The following is a 12,920-nucleotide window of genomic DNA, read 5'->3' as shown; positions in this document are numbered from 1 at the left end:
AATGGCAAAGCTAATTATGGTTTGAATCGTGTCTTAATAACAGATATGAGAGAAGTCAGGTTTCTAATGAGGAATCAAATTAATAAATCTTTCTGCATGGGAAAAGATAACTGATGGTGCTCCCCAGGGATCAGTTCTGGGCCCTTTGCTGTTCTTTGTTTATATTAATGATTGGCCCAAAATTGTAGACGGTAATGCTATAGCTATTTTGTTTGCTGATGATACAAGCATATTAGTCAAAGGTTCTAGCTTAGGGGACTTTCGAAATAAGATGTCTAACACCTTCACTTGCGTAAATAAATGGTTCAAAACAAATTTACTTTCAATAAATGTTAACAAAACTCATTGTATTCATTTTAAAACTAAAAATAAACCCACAGTTGATGTAAATATCGTTCATAACAATCAACCAATAACAACTGTGTCTCATATTAAGACCCTTGGCATAAATATAAATGACTCATTGTACTGGACAGGTCATATTGAATGTATTATCCCAAAATTGAGTTCGGCATGTTATATTATGAGGAGTATTAAGTCATATATGTCTTTCAATGTTCTGAAAATTATATATTATTCATATTTTAATTCGATCATAAGCTATGGCTTAATGTTCTGGAGAAATTCGCCCCACAGTTTTAAAATATTTAGAATGCAAAAAAGAGTAATAAGAATTATTATGGGCTGTAGGAGCAGGGCTTCGTGCAGGAATTTGTGTAGGAAGTTGGAAATTTTGCCTCTTGCATCACAGTATATTTTTTCACTCAAGTTGTTTTTGTCAGTAACAAGGGTCTCTTTATTTTAAATTCAGAAAAGCATAATACAGGTAGAAGAAAATCAAATAATTTTTATCTGCCTATAGTAAATTTTACAGTTTACCAAAAGGGAATGTACTGTATGAGTATTAGGGTATTTAGCCGTCTTCCTCCACATATTAAAGATATATCTCATAATCCAAGGAAATTTAAAGCCTGTCTAAAACATTTTCTTTATACACATTATTTTTATTCCATTGATGAATATCTTCAATTTAAGGCTATTGCAAGTCAATGAGATACCAAAGAATTTGTATATAGTTTAATAAATTATGTTTATTGTCACCAAGTTTTAAAACTGTTAGTAATAGAACTTTTTATATTTCTGTCATCATTTTATTTTATTCTGTTTTTTGGCTTATTTGTCTTATGTACCACTTGACGTGTTCCATATCCTACCTGTTGTACTGTGGATCTGTGGAATGTAAAATAAATGAATGAATGAACATTCTTGTAACTGTTCTCTACTAACCTAATCCCTGTGGCCGATTATCTGTTAGACAGCATTTTGAAGAAATGGTTCCAGTTCTGTATAACAACTCACCCAAAACATCAAAGCAGATGGCATCACTGATGCTGTTTGCAACATTAAACCCAATTGTTCCTAAAGACATGAGGAGAACAAAGCCCCAAAATGCTGGTGTGCCATAGAGACAATCTTTTTCTATCTCTGTCTCATGCAGTACACAAGAGAATTCACAGTGACTCTTGTTATCATCAAAGCTGCAGATGAGAGAACTGATGTTTCCCAGTATACAAGGGGTCACATTGACACTTGCATTTTTGGTGATTGGAGATGTATTTAGCAGAGCATCAAGATGTGTTTCATTATTAGATGCCCCACACGTCCAATTACATATCACTCTCTTGTAATGTCCACACCCAGCAGCCTCAGACAGTTCCTGCAAACACAACAAAATAAAATGCTTCTACCAATCATTCTTCATTTTTTGCTCTGTTGCAGAAGCAATAGGGAAAGTAAAGTAAAGCTATCCCTGTACCAGGCCTTGAAGGCCCATAATGTTGTGAGATGTTGAGGCTCCCACATTATCTAGACAGTTGGCTCATAGATGGTGATAAGGTTGTCAGTCTTACACGCCGGCCGCGCTTTACTCCCCAGGAAAATTATTTAATTAATTCCTGGTACTCATTTCTGTTAGAGGCTGAGTGAACCCCAGGGCCATAGTGCAGCTGGAAGGATTAGGTCAAGTCCAATGACCTCATCGGGACTTGAACCCGTGACCTTCCAGCTTGTAGCATATTCCCTCAACCACGCTACTGCTTGCCCCTGCAGAAGCAATAGTAACAACTAAAAATTACATTCATGAAAAATGTAAGAGTAGATTAAATTCAGGAAATAACTAGTTCAGAATCTTTTATTTTTCTGTTTGCAGCCTAAACATTTAAAGATTAAAATGTACAAATTTATAATTCTACCCACTGTTTCATGCGGATGTGAAATTTGGTCTCTCGCATTAAAGGTAGCAGTTGCCTGAGAGTAACAATGCTGAGGAAAATACATGGATCTATTAGAGCAAATAACAGAGGAGAATAGAATTACACAATGAGTGGTTTCATGATTTGTATTCTTCACCAGTTGTTTCATGATGACCAAACTAAGCATGAAGAAATTGGTGGAGAATGTATAACAAACAGGTGAGATGAGAAGTGCGTACAGATTTTTAGTCAGAAAACCTGAAGAGAAGATACCAGTTGGGAGATTTAGGTGTAACTTAGAGGAAAATAATTTAATGTATAATAAAGAAATATGGTGTGAGGTTGTGGATTGGATTCATTTGGCTCAGGATAGGATCCAGTATCAAGATTTTGTGGGTCAGATGATGAACCTTTTGGTTCCATAAAAAGTGAAGACTTCTTGACTAGCTGTATAACCATTGCTTTCTGAAGATTAACTTTACTCCATGAAATTGGTTACAAAGCTATTTCTTTCAGTGCTAATCATGCCGCATTATATGACATAAAAGGTTGCATTATAGCAAATACAAGTAAAATGATGTTATTCTTGTATTTCATTAAATTTAGGTTACATCACACTAAAAAAATGTTAAATAGAAATTGTAATTCTTAATAAATTGTGTATTTTTTTGTTTGAGGAACAATTAAAAAATGTGAAATAAGAGTTCAGTTTCACCTTCATGTAAAACAAAGTTATTTGACTTGATCCAAAACAAACAAGCACATGTTTTACAGCAGTTACCCAGTTGTGACATATATCCAGTTGGTTACATTGAACATCAGACAGGTGATAGGTTGATTTCTCTGTAATGAATGGTCCATCAGGCTGTGGTATGAAATACAGGAGCACATAACACATGCTCATGGCACACAGCAGGCCCATGAATACTGTTTTACGATGATCCTGGAAGTAATCTACAATCAGGCCAAACAGTGGCTTGGCCACTAGAAATAAGACTGGCAGAACAGCAGTGATGCTTCCCATCACCATCTCAGACACTCCTAATTGCTTGCCAAATACATTCAAGAATGGCAGAATTGGTCCCAGGGCTGCAAACAGAAAAATATACATGTGTTTGAATTTTATTCCTTAGATGTCAAGATATAAAGATTATTAGAACATTTAGAAATATGGAATTAAAGACTGCAACTTTCAGGTTAATAGTAATGTGCACAAAAAATTATTTTAATTATTAATAAACAGACAAATGACAAAGATGTGAAATACTGCAGGAGAAATAAACAAAGTCAGCTAACTTTTCTCAACAAGGGAACTCTATGCTACTGGATGCCTTCATCATAGAATTACTTATCTGTTTACGGATTGCCGTACCTCAGCATTAAACTAGAATCAACATCCATCAGGTGCTTTTTCTAGAGGCCCAGGGGCATGAAAATCATTTAAGTCTGGGACCTCTTGATCAAAGAAAACTGTAATCATTCATTTTGGGTGATTGGGCTTCTCCCCCCATCCTCACACTGAGAACTTATATTACATAATTTTATTCCTTTGAGCCAAATATATTCAACATTATACATTATCATTATTTTGGATATTACATTCACGGACTTTGATGTTCAAAATTCTAACATGAGATCTAATCTTTCCTTAAATCCTTATCACAGTAAACCTTCCACACTCAGAATGAAATATCAAATAGGACACAACTACAACATTTGGAAGTCACAGATGCAAATCCAGGACATTTTAAATGTTAAAATTGTTACAGAATATAAAGTATAAACACTCATGAATATGTTCCTACTGTCCCATTCTGCTAGCTCCTGTGTGTATTCTGGAATAAATTCTGAATTTCCATAAGAACATATTACTGAAATACATAACTTTCCTTAGTGAGAGACACACTTAAGTTTGAAATTTAAAGCTTCATATGTCTGTTATGTAAGATTTGAAGCTTACACAGCAAATAAAAGCGCTAAACTTTTCTTGGGTGATGAGCCATGTCAGCATTTTGTTAAAAACCCCATCTACAGTAGCAGGATCATTGTGATGAATGACCATACATTGCTGATATAATCAGCCTGTCAAATGAATGTCTTGTGCTATTGGACTGCTATGCCGTAGGAGGGTGCAGTCAGATTGTGAGGTTACCCATCCAAATTTAACCTGTCACTATGACAATTGACCTGGTGTCCCTGCTGTCAGTTATTTTGTTTTCTTTTTAGCATGCACTTCCCTGTCTTCATAAGAGTTTCTTGATATGTTTGATGGAGTACCCTAATAATGTTGTGCTAGGATTCCATGCTTTAATATATTTGAACCTTTCCTCTGTGTTCATATTGTTCAGATGTAATTTAATTCCTATTGCCTCTCTGAAAAGTCAGTCCATGTAGCCTGATTCAGTTCTTTGTTTTGCCACTGCAGACTTCACTGGCTGATACAAACATAAAGGTCAGTCATGTTTCAGTGGATCAACCTGTCTATCCTATACACACTTCGCCACATTTGCACAGAATACTGTAGACCTCTGAGACTTTTCTGGTCCTGGCATGCGGGAACTATTAGCACAGATGTGGGCTGTCTTTATATTAAATTTTCCTGGTAGCAGCTCTGCTTGCTACTTGCTTCATACTGCTCTCTTTTATGGCATATTCTTCAACCCTGAAGTTGTCCTATCTAAAATTATTATGGCTCATATTTTATTTAATCTTACTAATGTGATCTACAAATTTAGAATCAAATTTCAATAATCCAGATCTGTTTGTCATTAATTGATAATCATAACAAAGATGGCTGCTGATGGTACAATTTTAAACATATATTGTAGAGGCTGTTACACCTCTCTGACTTGTATGAACATTTAACATAGAACTGGTTATAAATGTGTGATGCCGGAAGACACTTAATTGGTAATTTTAGTGATTATATGAAATTGTGACTATCTTTTTATAGTAAGTTATTTAATTTATGTTTTAATTGAATTTTATTTATTATTATTATATGCGATTTTATGATATAATAAGTTTGCCTCTCTACAACCTGAAAAATTGATGTTAACCTATTGTAGCAAATAATGGACTCATACAATTTTGTATATGTATCATAAAGACTATTTTGATATGTATTTTAAGGACCATTTCCACATCCTGGTTATATACTGTATGGATCTATGGAAAATAAATAAAATGAATGAATGAATGAATGGAGGTAATATGTTGCTCAAAAATGTCAATGACTTTCAGTCGACTACACAGCATTATATCCCAGAAGACAGAATGTTTCAAACGTTGTTTAGCCTCTAGTGAAATTTCTGAAGAGCCGACTTAATAAACAAGAAATTGTTCAGTTACTTGAAATAAACCGCTTTTACGGAGATTGAGTATGGAAGCTACACATTGCTCCTCAAGACACATGAATCATCCAGAGACATAGGTAGTATGATGCAGTGTGGGAAGGACTTCCTGAGCCTCAGCCTCTCCTCTGTCTTTTGGCAGAAGCTTCTGGCTGTAAGTCACAAAACTTTATTAACTAAATTACACTATTTGGCTTTCAAAAAGCAATAGCAAGTTGCTTCAGATCCCACCTAACAGATAGAAAACAAAAGCTTGAAACAAAATAAAAGAATTCAACCCAGTACCTACTCAAACTGAGGAAGAATAAAGCGTGGAGTTCCCCAGGAGTCAATTTTAGAGCCTTTGCTTTTCGTAGTCAATATAAATGACCTGCTTCCTATATTAAACACCTCATTACTCCGGGTAATATTTTCTGATGGCACTACTGTCATAATTTCCAGCAAAAATTTAGATGATTTCTGCATACTATCAAACACGGTTCTCTCTGAAATGAGTTAATGGTTTTCTGCAAACAAGCTGTCCCTCAATATAGATAAAACAACTGTAATAAAATTGATAACAACAAACTCACCACAATATCCACTAAATATTGGATATAATAATAAATATGTAGAAGAGCCAGTAGACACAAAATTCTTTGGCTTGAAATTTGATTATCATTTAAACTGGAAAAACCATATTGATCAGTTGGTTCTAAAGCTAAGTGGAGCATGTTATGCAGTTAGATGTATGTTGCATACCAGCAACACTGAAACTCTCAAATCAATTTATTTTCCTTACTTTTCACTCTTTAATTAAATATGGAATAATTTTCTGGGGTAAGTCATCTGACAGCGAGAAGGTACTTGCATTACAAAAGAAAATACGGGACCAGAGATCTTAACTCTTCAATGTGAATATATATATTGTGGCACACAGGCCCGTTGCTAGACAACGACTGCAAAAGAAGCAGCTATACAACATCAATTATGGCGTAATGGCTTTGCAAACAAGGATGCCTGTACAGCAACAGAGGAGTGCTGTTCTCTGTGCGGTCCAAACCAAGATGTTATAAGCAGGACAGTTAGTGAAGACTGCCAGTCGTCAGTCGTAAAGTAACTTTGGCTTTGACTTTGAGCGAAGTGAAGAGCAATTGGTTGGTGAGTGAGTCATTTGTTCAAGAATAGCTGTAGCTGAGGTTGGGGACAGTTTGGGAACACAGAGTAAGATGAACATCCGCCTTTGGAAACTGCTACCGAGCAATGGCTAGTGAAGACGTGACTGTGGGCACTAGTGTGTGCGTGTAATAGTGAATGGTAAAGTATAGTCATGCGCTGTTTCAAAGAGTCAAATAAATCCAATTATCAACAAAATACCTGTCTATAGCCACACGGATACACCTGATAATGGCATCAATATTCAGTGTTAGCACATTGGATTTAGATGGGGAAGCTGGTCTTGTTTCACTGTTGTCCCGAAAATGTGGCAGCAGTGCACTTTGCGTTCTGTGACTCTTCTCACATGCCTTCAACTTTCGCTTCTGTGATAGCAACAAAAATACACTTCTCTTGTGTTTAGTGATTGTTGTTAAGTGCGATGAGGAAATGTGCTGCAGAGGGCTCAGAGGGGCTCCTGTGGCCCCCTTGTTAATTTACGGTTGATTGTCCAAGCCGTAAAGGACCTTATTAACAAACATTTGAAGTGTAATTTGAAATATGAAATTCTATACATTTAAATAATAGGCATATGTATGTATTGTTTTATTTCATTTAAAGTTATTTAAGAAAGAAAATGTAAGAAGTATTGCTTGCTGGTGCAAGCCCCTTGTCAACAAGTTAGTAGCACATTCCAAGAGGTTTAAGTATCATCATCCAAGCTCTTACGCTGCCCAGGAGCCTACAGGAATGTCCCTGCTGAAATAGAGTGGGAAGTGTGAGAAGTGAGCCAGATTATAAATAGCTTCAGAAAAAAAAAAAAAAGCAACACTTCTCATATATGCATTGAAATGTTTCGGTTCAAATCTCGACAGTGGCACCGTCTATCCTGAATGAGGTATTTCGTAGTTTCCCTCAGCCCCTGAAGACAAATTCACGAATAGCACTTTGATTAGGCCACGGCCACTTCCTTCCAAATCTTTTCCAGTTCATCGATCATCCTAACATCCGACGCTATATAGTCCCGATACTGAGAGCGCCCTAAAGTAACTGGCAGAAAAATAAACACACTTGTGCATGCTCCTTTTGGTTAAACTATGTGAATCTTTTTAATCGCAGGCCATTTTGTTTGCCATGACCAGGAGTTAGGAGGAATCATTTACATGGAATACATGCATAGTAGATCTATTTTTATAACCCAGTGTGGGATGTTCCCACATCACTCCCACACCAGAAACGAATTGTAAGAATTATCATGGAAGCTAAAGCGAAGGATTCCTGTAACGAAATGTTCAGTAAACTTGGAATTTTAACTCATTATTCCTAATGCATTTTTTCAACTCTTATATTTGTTGTTAAGCATAAGGATTTATTCACAATAAATATTGAATTGCATAAAATAAATACTCGCCAAAAATTGGACTTTACTTCCTTTAGTGAGTCTGACTAAAGTACAAAGAGGAGTATACTATTCAGGAGTTACATTATTTAACTCTCTACCCCAAAATATCAAGAAAGTTTGACATGACATTAATAAATTTAAACATAAATTGAGAAAGTTTCTTATAGAGAACTCTTTTTATTCTGTTGAAAAGTATCTTGATAAAAAAGTAAAGCTATCCCTGTACCAGGCCGTGAAGGCCCATAGGGTTGTGAGGCGTTGAGGGTCCCACATTTTCTAGACAATCAGCTCAAAAATGGCAGTAAGGTTGTCAGCCCCCGCACTTTACTCCCCCGTTAAATTTTAATTAATTCCTGGGACTCATTTCTGTTAGAGGCTGAGTCGACCACAGGGCCTTAGTGCGACTGGAAGGATTAGGTCAATTGAAAAATATCCAATGACCTCATCGGGACTTGAACCTGCGACCTTCCAGCTTGTAGCATAGTGCCTCAGGAAAAGCATCTTGATAGGAATAATAAATTTGATCTTGGGGTATCCTAATAATTATAGCTTTGTATTTTAGTAGGCATTCATTCATTTCTTATATATATTTTAATTGTTATTTTTCTTTTGTTAAGACAATCTTATATAATATATGGGTATAATCTTCTGACAATTTCTGTCTCCACTGGTTATGTACCTGAACGGATCGGTGAATGATAACAAAATGAAATAAAATATTTGGCAGCCTGGTTCGTCCCATTCGTTCATAAAGCACATAATTATTTTCATTACTTACAGGCCATGAAGAAGAAGTAATGCGCCTTAACGGGAAGACGCTCATAGTTTATCTTGGTTTTCTTCCTAGGAGAGGTACCGACAGACAGCGTTGCCTTGTCATTGTCCATTATGGAACGACGCCCGAGTTCCTGCAGTTATATGGTGCTGCAACACAGATATGCACCGACTGTCAAACCGCTTGAACACACCAGTCATATGAGTTGCGTGCTTCATTCTGTTACCGTATTTATGCTGCATCGTCTGAGTTTACTTTACGATTTCAGGGGTTGCGTGACTAATAATAATGGGTTCCAAATTTGATGGCTGGGTTTATTGACACTTCTTTACAATTACAGTCAATTATAACAGCTCACACATCGAAATCCTTCTGAATCCTCTTAAGGATGAATCACCACTCCTGTCTGGCGAAAGCACTGAAGAATCTCTCACTGACTTAAATGCACGAATCAACTCCCTTTTATAACTACCACGCAGCCCGAATATAAGTTACTTTTCGAACAGTTAATTGCCCTCTGTTATTCTAGTTTTGTCACGGTAATCTTACGTTTAGAAACTTGTTACCTGATAACGGCTCGTCCGTTGCTATAATTTTTTTTTTTTTTGTAGCGGGAACGTGATGAGCAACGGACGTCTGATTCTGCTTCACAATCCCGGTTTTCGGCCGTTATGCCTCACTATATTTTATCTCCGAAATACTACTGAATATGGTTTGACAAAATTTGATAGTGGGTGTCTACACCCAGTGTTGCTGGGCGAGAATTTCGGTTCCTGTCGGCCCAATATAAACCATAATTTAAGATTGCGGTTTTATGGAATGTGGGGGTCTTGTGTTCTTGTAGACAGGTACCAGCATTCTGTAGAAACCTGCTGTCTCCATCTTCAGGGTAGAAGAAAAGGGAGGAATGAGCGTTGTCCAAAACACTGGCACCCACTACATCGCATTCCATAAGATTGTAATATAAACACGGACGGCCACGTGAACCTCAAATACAACTGTTCTACCTTAGCTTAAGCTTACATTTGTCAATTTTCTGAAAAAATGGCCCAGTATACAAGAACTGGTATATGAACTTTTTTGATCACAAAGACCTAGGAAATCACCTCCTGCAGTTATGCCCTAAAGTCGTGAAACACCCTGTATAGTAATATACGACCTTGGGGATGAGTTGGGGGCGTGTTACAGAGTATTAGTATCTAGCCGCGCTGTCTCGTCTGTGAAGCAGGATTTGAAAATCCAGCTGTTTTCCTTCGGACTTGCATTATTTTGCCTCTAGCATCAAAGCCAACTGAGCTGCTTGAATGCGTTGTTTAGTCCTCCACTGCACCTGAAGCAATGTGTATTAGCGAAAATATACGAGTATTCCACGTGAAATCATCCAGAGAGGTCGCTCACCATTTTTAAAAAAAATATATATATTTTGTACACTTATTTATACATATTTTCATACTATAAAAATATTTTAAAAAAATGTAATCCGCTTGGTTCTCCCGGTACAGGCGTTTTTATAATGCGAAAAAACGCGTTTTCGGCTGAAATGGAGGTTTGCGTTATCTTCCACATCTCGATAACTATTGAAGCTAGAGACTCAAATAAGAAACCAATTTGTTCCCCATCATATGGACTATAAATCACATTATTATAAGGTTTTACTCAACTCGTTTCCTCTAGGTCTAATTAAGCTCGAAATTTACCTATCGATTTTGGAAAAAAAAACGCTATTTTTGACCTTCAAAAACCAATTGGAGGGGGAAAGTATCAGATCTGTGGTTTCTACCCTTTGTTGTTACCTACATGGGGAATATGATCACGTAGTTTTGAACCCCGTACCTAGTTTACAAAATTTTCCAGGAGATTTCAAACTTTGGTCTGGGCCCCAAATCGATCATTTTTAACATCTCATATCTCCGGTGGAGAAGCTCCGAAAATTTTGATATTCGTTCCAAATAATGCTCTATTCTAGAGTAACTTGGAATTAAAATTACGACTTTGATATTCAAATAAGAGCGAAGTTGTGGGCACTTTGAATTTTAGCAAAGAAATCAGTACCTCGATAATTGGCTTACCTGCATCCAGTGGTATTGGCGGTTCTTTATTCGGTATAAAAGGCGAGAGATCTATCTTTTGTCATTAAAATCATTTTCAGGCCTGTAGTCACTGCTCGGAATGACATGTTATCAACACTCGGTTCTTAGCTGGCTATAAACATGGATGTAGGTCTCTTATTTTCGCNAAAAAGTTTTTGAAATGGAATGTTCTATAGGTATTGTCACACGTGAAGAATGTTATAAGCAGGGCCCGGATTTTGATGACATGTCATCTTTTTTTCTTTGTATCCTTTGCGATACTCTTAAATATATAAATCCCGGATATGAGCTGCTGGTTACAGAAATGTAAATTTTATAAGTAATTTTTTTGACATTTTTAGGTTTAAGATCATTTTTTCATTTGGGGGGTAATTTTTTGGTAAATTTTTGGACTTTGAAGGGTATTTCTTGTCATTTTTGCCATTTTAGGGNTAAGTCAGTGTATGTTCAGCAACTGTAGATCTTTTACGTGTATCGAGCTCGGTATTCTCTAAGTCGAAAGGAAAAAGTTTTTGAAATGGAATGTTCTATAGGTATTGTCACACGTGAAGAATGCCATAAGACTACGTATGGTGCCGTCAACAAACAGTTAACGCTTGTGAGTGAATTGGGTGAAGAGAAACAAACTGTTTTAAAGTTAAGATTGGGTGAATGCGATTTGAGTTCCATATGCAAGCATCATGAGGTTAAGTATTCTGTTAAATACAATCACCTGTTTGGAAACATTTGTTGTGACCCGCTAAAAGGTTTACGTGAAATTTTATTAGAACATCTGAAGAAAGAAAATAATAATCCGGTAGCTCTAGTACCAGGTAAATCCTTGTGTCCTAATTGTTACACAAAGGTTTTTGTTCTCAAAGAAACCGTAAGTGGGGGCAGTAGTGGTTCTGAAAGGAGCGAGTTTGCACCTATGCAAGAAAATCTGGCAGAATTAGAAGCAGTGTGTTCTGCTCTAGATATTTCTCCTATGGCTAAAATTATGAAGATGAATACTGGGAAAAGACCCGCTGCTTTATCAAGAAAATGTAGAAGAATATCCGACTCTCTTCGAAGGAAATTAGCGAGTTCATTTTCAGACGACTCGATGGATCTTGATTCAGATGAACAAATACCTTCCTTTGCCTTAAGGGAGGAGTATGATTTGTTGATTAACAAATTAAAGGAGAAATGTTTAATCTCAAGCAAAGAAGAAACAAAATCATTAGCTTATTGCCAACTTCGTGGTGAAGACAGAAGATAAGTCGAGAATTTCAAGTTTCTGAGCACTTGGTTAGAATTACTCGAGCGCTTCAGCAGACGCGAGGGATCCTTCCGGATTTAGGCAGAAGGCGGGGCCAGACAGTGACGAAACAATTCAGGCTGTCACGGAATTTTATGAAAACAGTAGGATCTGCCCTGGAAAAAAGGATTGTGTGAGTGTTAACGTGGGAGGTATCAAAGAGCGTATGCAGAAACGGCTGATACTATGCAATTTGAAGTAACTTTACATTCACTTAAAGAATACTCAACCCGAACACAAAATTGGTTTCTCAAAATTTTGTGCACTTCGCCCGAAGTGGTGTATCATTGCTGGTGCATCGGGGACTCATACCGTTTGTGTGTGCAGCCATCACCAAAATGTTAAGCTGATGCTAGAGGGAGCAAAATTGAATTCGAACTACAAGGATTTATTACGTGTAATGGTTTGTGACATCGAAAGTTATAAGTGCATGAGTAGTGAATGCGCAGACGGCCCTGGAGAAGAAATTCTGACGAAATTGCTATCAGCCGAAACAGAGAGCATGCCCGATCAAATAGTCTACAAACAATGGGTCAACACAGACAGAGCTAACATGATTTCTATAATGCAAAGTTACAGTGAATTCTGCGAATCTCTAATTGAAAAACTGGCAGAACCGAAAAAACATCACTACG

At 36.8% G+C, this 12,920-nt stretch overlaps 1 protein-coding gene across 4 annotated transcripts in view; it reads right to left on the bottom strand.

Annotated features, from left to right (window-relative positions):
- The window catches only part of LOC111875694 (major facilitator superfamily domain-containing protein 6), a 48,705-nt gene that overhangs the window by 12,082 nt on the left and 23,703 nt on the right, over nt 1-12,920 (bottom strand). For 3 of the 4 annotated variants that reach the window (XM_023872139.2, XM_023872140.2, XM_023872141.2), the window contains 3 exons: nt 8,920-9,065; nt 3,034-3,341; nt 1,360-1,717 (listed from right to left, as the gene is read on the bottom strand). In XM_023872139.2, the coding sequence (XP_023727907.1) occupies nt 1,360-1,717; nt 3,034-3,341; nt 8,920-9,028 (775 nt within the window). In that variant the 5' untranslated portion in view covers nt 9,029-9,065. The remainder of the gene's footprint in view (nt 1-1,359; nt 1,718-3,033; nt 3,342-8,919; nt 9,066-12,920) is intronic. The other variant, XM_023872142.2, reaches the window with a different exon arrangement.

This window comes from Cryptotermes secundus, unplaced genomic scaffold (genome assembly GCF_002891405.2).
Source record: "Cryptotermes secundus unplaced genomic scaffold, Csec_1.0 scaffold478, whole genome shotgun sequence".
Taxonomy (NCBI): domain Eukaryota; kingdom Metazoa; phylum Arthropoda; class Insecta; order Blattodea; family Kalotermitidae; genus Cryptotermes; species Cryptotermes secundus.
The sequence above is the reverse complement of the archived record's forward strand: the minus strand, read 5'-3'. Positions and strand labels throughout refer to the sequence as shown.